We start from the raw sequence: 13,497 nt of genomic DNA, 5'->3' as shown, positions 1-13,497 counted from the left end.
TACAAATCTCAATGACTCTGATCTGATCTTTTGAATGGTTGTGTATTAGAATTGATCCAGTTGATGCTTTTTTGGATGTAGTTCTAATTGAATTGCTATTAATATTTCTGAATCTGTTTTCACACCTTGTTTGCGGTAGCTCTTGCCAGAGGGTAGAATTACTGCAACAAAAAGACAAAGACGAAAACCAAAAGAACGGCCTGTTAAGGCCTGTCCCAACAAGACTGAAGCTACACCAGAGCAGGTATTATCACTTTTTTTTTTCTAAATTTATTGAAGTAAAAATAATTTTCCCATACTAAAGCCAATTCACACCAGTTTTATGCCTGTCGGTATCTGTTAGTGTTAATGTTCTTCAGGATTACCAAAATAAGATTCTGTAATGCTGTAATCAATGCTAAATATGTTCTTTAAGGAGTTGTCTAGGTCAGTAGGTGACTAGGTTGTCACAAATTAAATATATGTACACAGTGTTGGGTAAGTTACTTTAAAAAGTACTTATTACATTTACGTTTAGTAATTTGGCAGATGTTTTTTGTCCAATTGTCCCATTCAGTGATTCAACAAGAGGAGGCAATACACACAATATTTTTCTATGATATTATATATTGTAAATATACCCTGTGCTTATTATGTTTGTGTTTAAGATATGTTATCTAATGTTTATATGTAAATGTATGTATTTAGTTATTTGTCTTTATTGCAATGTTATTTGTGGGATGGCATGGACTTTGGCACCGCTGGTGGGTGTTGAGAAGGGGGGGTTGAGAAGTGGGTCTTGTGTTTATTGGAGAGTACATTTTAAAGATGCTGTGACCACTCACATGTAAAATCAATAAAAATTTAGTTACAAAAAAAGAAGTGCTAATTATACAAAGAAGTCGATCAATATTCCATAAAATCCCAATAAAATTTCTAATAAATAAAATCTCTAAATTGAAAAAACTTTTAATTCTTTAAATTTGAGTCTTTTACCATTATTAAAAAAACAGTAAGAAATATTCAACATATCAAAAGACCAAAACGCTTCAAATTAATGGCACTTTTTCATATACATTGTTTCTTAAGCATGTACAATTGTGAGAGAGATCGGATCCTTTTCAGCTGAAAAATCGAGTAGTGCAAAATATCTGAACAGTATATATGTATATTACTCTGCTTCTCTAAAATTTTTATCCAAATATGATCTAATTTCTGACTCAATTTCTTCTTAAGCATATACATTTTGTCTTGATAAATGTAAGCTTCTTTAGTAAACCTGTAGAATAATTCTTCAACATGTATTACTATGGCAGAACACAATTAATCTGCTTGCTTGCTTTACACAGGACTGTCAGATTTATTTATAGTATTTAAGGCAAGTACATTAAAAGCAACTAATTCATATTTATTTATGTGTACAGCACTTTTCACAATAATTATTGTTTCAAAGCAGCTTTACAAAAGGTGCAAATTATTGCATTACAATCATAAACAGAAACTAAAAGGTTATTGCTTACCATAACTTTATTAGGTACTAACTCATTTCTTTTAACAGTTAAAGTTAGAAAATACCTATATCTAAAAATACCTAAAAATGTACAGTAATCCCTTACTTTACATTTTCTGTAAAAAAAAATATTTTAATTACAGTAACTAGATGGAAATTTGACAATCACGATCCTGAACAAGTTAATATAATAATAGTTTTTTTTTTTTTTTGTCGGTTCTTCGTTTACACTTTGAATCTCTCCATAAGGAGCCTGCCAGAGGAGGACCTCGCATTAAACATGTATGCAGAGCTGCAGCTGTGGTTTTGGGTCAGCCTCGGGCCATGGTCCCTGATGACATCCCACGACTCAGTGCTTTACCTTTGCATGAGAGATCAGACATTTCACCTTCACCTGCAGAAAAAGGTACCATCACTTACTGTGTTTACTTGAGAATACGAATGTTTACACTTGATATAAGCGTGCGTTTTCAGTTATCTAATCAGAAATGCTGAGATGAGGTGCGTTACAGTTTCCAGTTGGTATTAAATAGATAGTTAACACAAAATTTAAATTTCTGTCATCATTTACTCATCCTTTACTTGTTTCAGGCTTTCTTTTGTCTATTGAATCAAAAGAAGATATTTTGAAGAACGGTGACTATTGACTTCTATAATATATTTTTCCTACAGTGGAAAGTCATCATGTATTAATCATGTATTCACCCTTGACTTGATCAAAACCAAACTTTACTTTCTTTCTTCTGTTAAACGCATAAGCTGGCTCCCATTGACTTCCTTAGCATTTTTCTTTCTACTATGGAAGTCGAGAGCTGCCAGCAACAAAATATCTTCTTTTGTGTTTAAAAGAAGAAAGAAACCGATAAAGGTTTAAAACCACAAAAGGGAATTTTATTTTTGAGCAAACTATCCGTTTAACTAGCAGTTTTGTTTTAGGACCAGGGGGTTCCACACTGTGGTTAGGACCCCATAAGGGGATATATGGAAATGTTTTTCTTAAACCATGCAAAAATTTAATTAAAAAAATAAATAAAATAAAAATCCAATTAAATAAAAATATTTTATTAAGATAAAGAACACATTATTATAAAACAAACTAATACAGTTAAATAGAATTAATGTAATCATTTTTATAATACAAAAAGGATTAAGTTCATTTCGAAAACATCTGTAAATTAATACAGAACAAAAATGAGCAGAAAATAAATGCTTAATGTAATAAATAATCATTAATAATCTAGTTGAATTAAAATATTTAATTAAGATAAAGATCACGCATTAGTCTAAAACAAACAATTAAGAATAATTAATAATTAAAAATGACACGAAAATTATACAATTTATTTTGAAAATGTATGTTAATTGTTACAGTACTATAATGAGTAGAAAAAGTAATAATATTACAGAATTGTATATTTATTTACGGTATAAATTGTATATCTATCAGTATATCTTAATATATAGATGACTTTTACATTTTTAAAGGGGTCATATTTAGGCCTGGGACGATAACAAAGTATACCGCAATTTGAAAAAGTCAAGGTTTTAAATCCATCAAAATTTTCTGAAATACCGTTCCTAAGGTATGAGTTCGATTTACTTTTTTTTACTTTTTTTATTTTTTATTTATTTATTTTTTTAGGACAACAGCATCTCCAGCAGAAAATATCTCTAAAGAATCCATTTTAAATTTGGATTTGCGCTGTGTTTTTGAAACTAATAAAGACATTTGAATTATTTAGCTTTAGGTGTTTACTGCTCCAAAATATTTAAAATGTTTCCCAAATTAAAAATATATTGTGTACAAAGGGGGAAAAGTTTTATTTCTTTACCCAGACATTTAAAAAGAGAATATATTTTAGAGCAGTAATCTCAATACCGTGAAACCGTGATATTTATATTCAAGGTTATCATACCATTAGAACCTTTTACCGGCCAATGCCTAGTCATAAATGAGGGTCTGCGGCATTTGAATGATTGAAGTAGCTATTTAAGTTGATAAACATGAAGAAATGATCTGATTATAGACTTTAACTGGTGTCACTTATCTGATTGATTTAGATTCAAACTTTCAGCTGGTTAATTAGGTTTTCTTAATCATAACAAATCTAACTAGAGTTCACTGAAATAGTTTATTTTTTATTATTTTTTTTTTACACGGCTCATGTTAATCATATTGATGGTATCTGATTATTTTGCATTCTGCCAGTGTTTTGACATTTTTCTGTCTGTTGCAGGAGTCGAGTCTCACTCTGACCCAGAAAGCCCTGTTTTACAAGAGCACAGGACACCGAAGTTTCGCCGTGGAAGGTCTCATATGTTTGGGCACCGGTCCCGGCGGTGTGGGGAGTGTAAGGGTTGTTTGCATGAAGAAGATTGCGGCAGGTGCATAAATTGCCTGGATAAACCGAAATTTGGCGGCCCCAACACTAAACGCCAGTGCTGTGTGTAAGTTTGCCAATCAATTTATTTAATATTTTAGTCTTTATGGATTATTTTTTTCTCACCTCACATTTTGCAATAACGGAATTTTTTAAATATTGTGCAAAATTGTATGTTCATAAATTCATAATAAATTACTGAATTATTAGGAGTAATTGCCTACTTTTCTCAACAACAGCTTTCATACAGTAATGAAAAGCCTGGAAAAGTCATGTGATTTTTAACATGCCATTATCCAGGCCTGGAAAAGTTTTGGAAAAACAAATAAACGCTGGAAATATCATGGAAATTTGTTTAACAAATAACTACACTTAAATTTTATATATATTAATATTCTTCGATTGAAGTAAAAAAAAAAAAAAAAAAAAAAATATATATATATATATATATATATATATATATATATATATATATATATATATATATATATTTTTTTTTTTTTTTTTTTTTTTTTTTTTCTTCAATCGAATTCTTCAAATTCTGTCATTTGTTTTCAGTAGTCCCTTTTATTCTACTTTTTTTTGTCTAATTTATGTTTAAAGGTAGAGTAAGTTCTTACGGTTGCCTCTACTTTTTTTCCTGTTCCTGGACAATCACATGCTTTCAAATAATCTTAGCTAAGTCTTGTAAATGTACAATGCCATTTTTTATTATACATTACACAGATTGTCATGTATTTTACTATATTCTTAAATATTCTTATTTAATATGTATGTAGACATTGCATAAAAAGTTATGTCAAGAATATTTACCTTATGTCTTGAAAAGGTCATGGAACTGTAGTAGCATAAATGTGTATGAACCCTGTAGCAACCAATATACATTTTTATATTTTTTATATGTACTGCTTGGGTAATTTTGTTAATAGTTTTGTAATGTTTAGTATTAAAATTATAGTGAATTAAATTTATTTTTTCTTGATTGGCTTTTGATTTGATTTATTTATTTTCAAACAGAAATATAATACATAAAATATCATTAACAAAAAATACATTTCAACATTGTCGAAAATGGAGTGGGATGAAGCACAAGCTTGTTATTTTCCCAACCTATTACCACATATATCGTTTGTCTATTACTTAAACTCATTTCTTCTTTTATCTATCTCTTCTTTTTACATGAGACATATTTTATCCTTTTGGCATCTTTGACATTATATGTTTGATTCCTTGTCTTTACATTTTGTAACATAGACCCAAAAATACATATTACTGCAAATAGCCATTAATAAAATTAATTAATTAAAATATCATCATACCTTTCTCATTTTATCCTTTTTCAATCACCTTCATCATTATACTCCTTTAATAATATATATACTACTTTTTAAATTGATTATCCTGACATTGTTTGAGAGTCTGATTTGGACTGTTCCATAGTTTTACACCACAGACAGACATACACAAACTTTTTAAAGTTTCCTTGTTTTTTTCCTTTTTTTCTCAGATTATATATAAATTATATTTATTTCTCAGATTATATCCCCCTTGTCTTTCTTCAAAAAACTTTTTGAATACCTTGATTTGATTTATTTATTTATTTTTTTCCATTTTGGTGCTTATAGTATTAAACATCATCACAATTTTACACATTTGTAATAGTCTCTTGATACAAGTTGATACAATTTGTAAAAGTTTTATTTAATAGTAACAATATTAAAACCTATATATACCTAAAACCTATAACCCGCGTATACCTTGTAACATCAATCACTATGCAAACAGATAAAATGCTAAGAAATAAACAATGAAGGTTAATGCACAAAATACATATAATTTACATAAATTGTAAAAACTAAATTAAGGAACTCAAATGTAACTTGTCACCTAATACACATGAAATATTTGTTAAAATGTTTTTATGTTTAAAACTGAAGTATTAAATTATTGTCAAGCTCTTTGATTTAGATTTTTTTCACACATCCAGTGCCCTTGTCAAACTTTGATCAACATTGTCCTTTCTGAATTAAATGACAAATTGTTCCGTGTTTTTTTAGATATAAGAGATGTGATCAGGTTGAGGAAAGGAAGGCCTTGAGGCTCAGTGGCAAGCTTCAAAAAGGTAAGAACGTGTTTTATAGTGAAAGCAATCATTTTTTATTATTTAATTTATATACAGTTGAAGTCAAAATTGTTAGGCTCACCATTGAATTTATTATTTTTTTTTTAAATATTTCCCAAGTTATGTTAAACAGAGCAAGGAAATTTTCACAGTATGTCTGAATATTTTTTTCTTCTGGAGAAAGTCTTATTTGTTTTATTTCGGCTAGAATAAAAGCAGTTTTTATTTTTTTAAAAAACATTTTAGGGTCAAAATTATAAGCCTCTTAAAGCAAAATTTTTTCGAAAATCTACAGAACAAACCATCATTATTGACCTTATTCTAAAATGCGGAAGTGCGCCTGTTTTTGTGATTGTCTTAGAACTTACGTTTCAGTCGCCTATGGGAGAAATGACTAGGAATAATAAACGGTCAAACTACTTGATCTACAAACAAATGTTTGCATGACTATACAGAACAAGTAGAATAATATAACAAGGAAGTATCAGTTTGCAACATCAAACAGCCAAACAAGCAGTTTTAATGTCTAAAAATGAATGGAAGTGAATGAGACCTGAAGTCTCGTGCCAAAAAGATTCAAATGGCTGCACCCACTTGTGGGCGAAGAATAAGGTGAATGCAATAACTTGCCTAATTACCCTAACCTGCCTAGTTAACCTAATTAACCTAGTTAAGCCTTTAAATGTCACTTTAAGCTGTATAAAAGTGTCTTGAAAAATATCTAGTCAAATATTATTTACTGTCATCATGGTAAAGATAAAATAAATCAGTTATTAGAAATGAATTATTAAATCTATTATGTTTAGAAACGTGTTGAAGAAATCTCTCCATTAAACAGAAATTGGGGGGAAAAATAAACAAGGGGGGCTAATAATTCAGAGGGGGTAATAAGTCTGTCTTCAACTGTATATTTTTACGCAACCTAACTTTCTGTCATTGTTAATGTATTTTTTCTTTATTTTAATTTCTTATCATTTAATTTCCTCCTCTTTAACTTCTTTCCAAATTCTAATTTTATACACAATTTAGAGATGTACATTCAATGCCCATAAAACGCACACTAACACCTTACATACATTAATTTTGAATCTCAGTTTGCTCTATGTTAGGAGAAAAAAATATATATTATTCTGATATTTAACGTATCATCATTTCCAGGACATGGGAAGAAGCGGCGGCCGTCTGTAAGTGTATATTACTCCAGTAATGAGGAAGGTGAGGCTGGTGAAGGAAATGGTCGAATGTTTCCATCTTCCCTAAGCGACAGTCCATCTGTGCGCAAACAGCCGCGGCGACACGTAACTCCACGCTCATACTGCGACCTGCTGGATTACGACTCTGACTTTGACTGGATCGGAAGTTCTAACTCTGCTTCTCCAGGCCGCAGGAGAACTCCTGGCCTTCGAAATCCAGGTCAGACCACAGTATGGACTAGAGATGTGGTGAAAAAACTTTTAAGGAATTAATTCTTCAGTGATTCTGACAGGGTTCCCACAGCTCATGGATTTTTTTTTAAATAGTGTAGAATTTTAAAAAGTCTGGGAACTCATTTTTTTATATACAAGTTATGGAATATCCGGGGTTTGTCATTTTACTTGCAATTTATCAAAATGTTTTTATGATTAGGCTATTTTATTCTCTGAAATTTTATTCCTTTGAATTTCTCTGAATTTTATACAGATTTTTTAAGTTTTGTACTGCTTGCTATCACACTCACTTAATTCTGGAGGGACTGTTTAACACAGCCTCTGCCTGATTTTCATTATGGGTCATGGCAATTCAGATTTTTAGTTAATAAAAGTCATTAAAGCCAACAAATTTGACTAAAGTTGGAATCTTGTTGCATTGTTCTCTCTTGAATCTGTTCTGTACTTGGTTTTTACCAGCAGATGGCGCTGTTTACTTTACAAACAGACATTTTGGATTGTTTAATCCACTTCTTTACAAATACCACTTGAAAGCTGTTGAATTTGCTGGGTCCGGTTTTTCAAAAGGTTTAATTCGAATAAAATTGATCAGGATTTAGTAATCCTTTTTTTTTGCGATCCGTGATCACGTAACCCAGCTTACTTTTTGAGACAGTTTTTCAGAACAACATCGACTTGGATCAATCTGATCCTGATAGGAACTTTTCAGGATCACTAAATCTGGATAACCATTGCTCAAACAGGATAGGAAATCACAATATAGAACTATAGATATAGATATAAATAAAGAGCTATCTATCTATAGATATAGATAAAGAGCAACAAGTAGAATAGCCAGTGTGGGGTCAATGTAACTTTATTTTTATTTGAAATGGAAACACATACACACAAACAATAAAAACCCCACCCCATCCTCTTCCAGCAGTCCGCTCATCTGAGACCTACAACACAAACACTGTAGGAGGATATTTATAACAAGTTTTAAATATAGATCCATTGAATAATAAAAAAAAAAGCTTAATGTCAAAAACTCCACAATAATTTCAGACTTCCTCATCTGATGAGGAGAGACCAGCTTTTCTGAGTGTAGCCTTTAGGAGGCAGATCTCAGGTCTGGTCTTGGTTTGCTGCAGTTTTTTCATTGTCAGTTGTTCATCTGCCTGACGAAGCTGTGCTTCTGCCCTTTCAGTCTCTTTTTGCAATTGTTGAAAATGATTTCAAAAATCAGCCATTCTCTGCCTTTTTTTGGTTATTCTGTAATCATTGCATTCATCTCTAATAATTATTTAAAAAATAAAAATATTTTCCATTGTGATGAACATATCATAATTAGTGACAGAATAAAATTCATTGTTTTTGGTCAATTTTGACAGCTGTTTGGGGGATTATTTTATAAGGCCAAACTCGTTCTACTTTGCTGTAGGCCAATACTGAAAGGCAGAATACGTTAAAGCCTACCTAATCACTGTAGCCTGACGGATAAACAAATACAACTCAAACCTTATAAATAAATCGGATATCCTGTAAGATACTGCATGATCCAAATATAGTATTATTTGATAAATTTTTCAAGTTTTTATTACAATTTGGGCATGAAATCCTAAATCCTCCCTTCTGATGGGATCAGTTTAATCCAGATTTTTTGGACCAAAGTGATCCAAATCTTACAAAAAAGGTCTGAAAAACCCAAACTAAAGATTTGATCCGGATCAAAATCAAGATTGGATTACATAATCTAATCCAATTATGTAATCCGTTTTGTCTTTTGAAAAACCCATTTAAAAATTTGATTTGATTACTTTTGAAAAACCGGGCACTGACGTTTGTCAGAATCTTGCATTTCTATGTTTAAATCCCACAATATCAGAGTTTTAAGAAAGACTGCAGTGTAAGATATGCAAAAAAAAGAAAATTGCTAATCATCATGGAAACGTCTGGAAATCTCTAAGGCTATGTTCACACTGCAGGCAAATGTGACCCGAATCTAATCTTTTTTGCCCACTTGTGACTATCTGATCTGCTTTTGTCTTGACAGTGTGAACAGCCCAAACTGCAGGAAATCTGATTGCGCCACTTTCATATGTAGTCTTAAATCAGACACAGAGCTGATGTTTTGCAATGCGACCGCAGTTTGAACGGTTATGTCGGACTTTATTTGACTTTTACATAATCTCTGAGCGACATGCGTCATCATTCTGTGATGCGAACATCATCTACCCCTCAGCAGCACAGTAGAATGGCACACAGGGCGATTACAGTACCACAGAATGTTGGTTGTTCATTTTGAAAAAAAAATGTAAAGGCAAAGCTGGTGCTTGTTAACCAATGTGGTTAACGATTAGAGCACGGGTTAATCGCAAAGCTGTAGAGCGTCAGGGGGTGTTTCGAATAGGGGATGCTTTCGCAGAAGAGGGGGCACTTTCATTTTGAGGGGGAATTTTCTCTCCAAGAGGTAAAAGAGTAGGAGCTCAAGCACGTAACCCCCTTTCTCCACGTGTCTGTTGTTTATAACAAAGTAAAACGAAATAACCCTGCAAACAGAGATAAACCAACTCACGCCTTCACAGTTCAGTCTGTGGCTGAACGGCACTACACCGTTGGTCAGAAAGACAACAGTTGTCGTAAATCACAAATGATCAAAAACAAGACTTATTTTAGGTTTCAAATGCTGAAGTACACATAAGTAGCAGATCAACCCTTTACAGTTCATAAAATACACCCGGGTTGTCTGTGAAAAGGGCACTAATCATATTAAGCATAATCTGACAATGTGCTTGTTCATACAGTATACACATTGTGTGCGTAATTAGACATTTTGTGCTGTCCATAACTGTACTTTTGTGCGTGCCGGTCAGTTTAGGATCATGATCTGTTCACACTGCAAATCTGATATTGGCCACATTTATAACAACAATGTGAACAAAAATCGGATCAGATTTGAGCACTAAGCCTCGCAGTGTAACCGTGGCCTAATAGGTTGTTCAATTAAAATCAAAAAATTGGATCTACAGTCTTTTTTCTTTCACAAATCTTAACATGCTTCAATACTCTCAGAATCACAGTTTCGTTTGTGTTAAATGTCCTTCAGATTTCCTGTCATTTGATGACTTTATTGGCGACCCGTTTGACGAGGGAGTTCGTCATCGCAGGCCTGGTTTCCACAAGGTTCCGACCATCAAACGGAAAGTGGAGAAGGTACAGAGACTGTTGACTTCTGTGGAGTCTCTTAAACGTCATTGAAGCAGCAAAACTGACATTTATCATTCTTTTTGTTCACAGAGTCCTCAGGAGCAAACGCCACCCAGCGTCCTCGCAGCCCTCGCTAATGGCTTTGCAGAGAGAGAGCAGGAGCCTGCAGAACCCACATATAAGATCCGGGTTGATTTTAAGGTAAACGTCTATATTCCTTTACCATCCTAATCAGAAACATCGAAGAAATCTCCAAAGAGGGTCTTATGTTTGCTGATCAGGGTTGAAGATTTATTTGAAATATGATCATCTGAGTAGTTTGAGTGGTTGGCCACATGATGGCAGCACCTGATTGTAATGAAAGGATTTGGGTTACCCAGTTTAAATGAGCCTTTTTTCAAATATTTTTATGAAAGAAGTATCTCATAAAAATAGGAATATTATGAACTTTGCTTTATTTGAGTAGGCCAAATTATGTTTTTTTTCCTGAATCAGTATTCTAGTCTTTATTGTCACATGGTCCATGGTCCTAGAAGACATTTTGATTGGCTGGTTTGAGGCTCAAAAAGCATTTAGATTAGCTTAATATAAAAAAAACTAATGCAAGTTTTCATTTCTTATTTATTTATATTTTAATTGTTATTAATAGTTTGAATTGGTTATAATTTTATATTTTCAATTTTTATGACTGTTAAATGATAGTATTTTTGTCACCTGTTTCTTTTTAATTTAGTTTTATTTTAGGGTAAAAAATATAATTAATAAGGTGGCAACAACAAAGCTCCAAAAAAAACCACCCTATTTATTAGTTTAAAAGGGCTAAGACAAAGTGTTTAACGTTTCGAGCATCATTCATTCATCACAGCATGTTGCTCTTGTTATACACTTCCGGATCACATGATCTCATACATAATCTCACAACAAAAAATAGAAAAATACACAGTAGTACAATGCAAAATTAGTAAAATACAAAAACAAATCTTAATAATATATCCCAAATAAAGAAAAACAGAACAGAATATAACTTAAAGCACCAAATTATAGCCAAAAAAACTTTGACCTTTTGCAGTTTTTTCTTTTTATTTTAGGGTTAAATTACTTAAGTTAGTTATTTTCTTGCAACTTACCATACTATTGTTAAAGCAGTGTTTAATATATTGCAAATAACAAAAACATTTTTGGATTGTTTTAAGACTTAAAGGTTTTGGATTTAGAATTAGTTGCGCCTGCTTTTGAAATGTGTTTCATTCTAACTTTTATGAGATGAATTTGATGCATCATTTCTGAATAATTGTGTTAATATCCTGATCTCTACAGATGATTTACACACAATATTTTTTCATTTGATTTATGACCTAAAAGTAACTCAAATTAATGAAGAATATATTATCTATTTTATATTTAAGAAAGAAAAACAGACAGTATAACACTGTATTATTTTTAAATCCTCATTTTGGATCTGTTGTACATTTTCCAAGTAAACAAGCTGGTTGTTTGGTTTTTTGTGATTTGTGCTAATAATACATTTTTCATAGTGTAATTTAGACTGTATAAGAGCACAAACTATTTTCCTGTGTTGAAGTGTGTGGTGTTGAACGGTTCTCTGTCTCTGTGGTGTCTGTCTACAGGAGGACTGCAGTGTTCAGAGCGTGTGGGCGACAGGAGGACTCAGTGTTCTCACTTCTGTACCCCTCATGCCCTCCTGCGTCTGCCTGCTGTGTGCCAGTAAAGGCCAACATGAGGTGCGTCCTGACTGCTCTTCAACACATTATAGGGATAGTTTACTCAAATATTCTGTCATTTACTCTCCCTTTCCTTGCTTCAGACCTTTAGGAGCTTCTTTCTTTTGTTTAACACCAAGGAAGATATTTTTTAAAAGTTTTAAAACTACCAATTGATTATCTGTTTTTCCTACTGTGGATGGTTACAGGTTTTCAGCATCCTTCAAAATGTTTTCTGTGTTCAACAGAAGAAAGAAAAAAAATCTCATTAATATACAACCACTCAAGGATAAGTAAATAGTAGGAGTGTCAAAATTAATCGTTTCTTCGGTGCACTGCGATGCAGACGCGGACAATTCGGTATCGGTTCAGTAATAATCATAACCGGTTATTACTGACGTCATTTACCTCATATGCGCTCTGTCGCGAGGGAGGCGATCGCGAGTATTTACAACGCTTTAACTACTTAAAACTCATAAACTGTGCACAATTTCACTGTGTGTGTTTGCTGGATCAGTCTTTCACTGACATATACAACAATAGCCCCTATTTCACTGAGATCGAGAGAATGAAAGTAGCCTACTCCATTTCTCTCTCTCTCGCTCTCGCTTTCGCTCTGTCTTTGTCTCTCTCTCTTTCTCACACACACACACACCCAGTGGCCCATTTGACCTGCGGGGGTGCCCTTTCTTCTCCTCTTGGCTGTTTTACAGCATTACGTTTGGATACAGAAACGAGCGCTTGTCTGCAGAGTTTTCTCCACCGTGTCTATCATACATCAGCTGTGAGATCGCCGCTGTCGCCTGCCGCTTATCAGTATCACTTATGTGAAGAGCGCAGCGCGCAAGAGCCAATAGCAACCGTTTTTGTTGAGGGTGTGACTAATCAAAGAGGTGTAAGAGAACTAGACAAGGATCAGAAATTGAGCTGGATATTTATATTTGTTTATATTGTTTGCTAAATGCTCGTTTTGTTTAAAGTTACAGTTTATATTTCTGACTGTTTGTATTAAACGACAAAATTGTATTACAAGTAATATATAAATATAAATATATTCATACATTTTATTACAAGAAATGCTGCTGTGAAGAAAATCTAAAACTGTATATGGAAAGCATCGTCAATGCACCGTGATGCACCGAAATATCTAATTGAACCGAATGGATGG

At 32.6% G+C, this 13,497-nt stretch overlaps 1 protein-coding gene across 2 annotated transcripts in view; it reads left to right on the top strand.

Moving 5' to 3' along the window:
- Positions 1-13,497, top strand: part of kmt2bb (lysine (K)-specific methyltransferase 2Bb) — an 86,630-nt gene that overhangs the window by 20,574 nt on the left and 52,559 nt on the right. For both annotated transcript variants that reach the window (XM_009291876.5, XM_002664671.7), the window contains exons 5-12: positions 140-244; positions 1,739-1,895; positions 3,727-3,937; positions 5,928-5,992; positions 7,151-7,405; positions 10,508-10,614; positions 10,699-10,809; positions 12,237-12,350. In XM_009291876.5, coding sequence (XP_009290151.1) covers positions 140-244; positions 1,739-1,895; positions 3,727-3,937; positions 5,928-5,992; positions 7,151-7,405; positions 10,508-10,614; positions 10,699-10,809; positions 12,237-12,350 — 1,125 coding nt within the window. The remainder of the gene's footprint in view (positions 1-139; positions 245-1,738; positions 1,896-3,726; positions 3,938-5,927; positions 5,993-7,150; positions 7,406-10,507; positions 10,615-10,698; positions 10,810-12,236; positions 12,351-13,497) is intronic.

This window comes from Danio rerio, chromosome 15 (genome assembly GCF_049306965.1).
Source record: "Danio rerio strain Tuebingen ecotype United States chromosome 15, GRCz12tu, whole genome shotgun sequence".
In the NCBI taxonomy this organism is placed as follows: Eukaryota; Metazoa; Chordata; class Actinopteri; order Cypriniformes; family Danionidae; genus Danio; species Danio rerio.
Note: the sequence above shows the minus strand (reverse complement) of the source record. Positions and strands in the feature narration are given on the sequence as shown.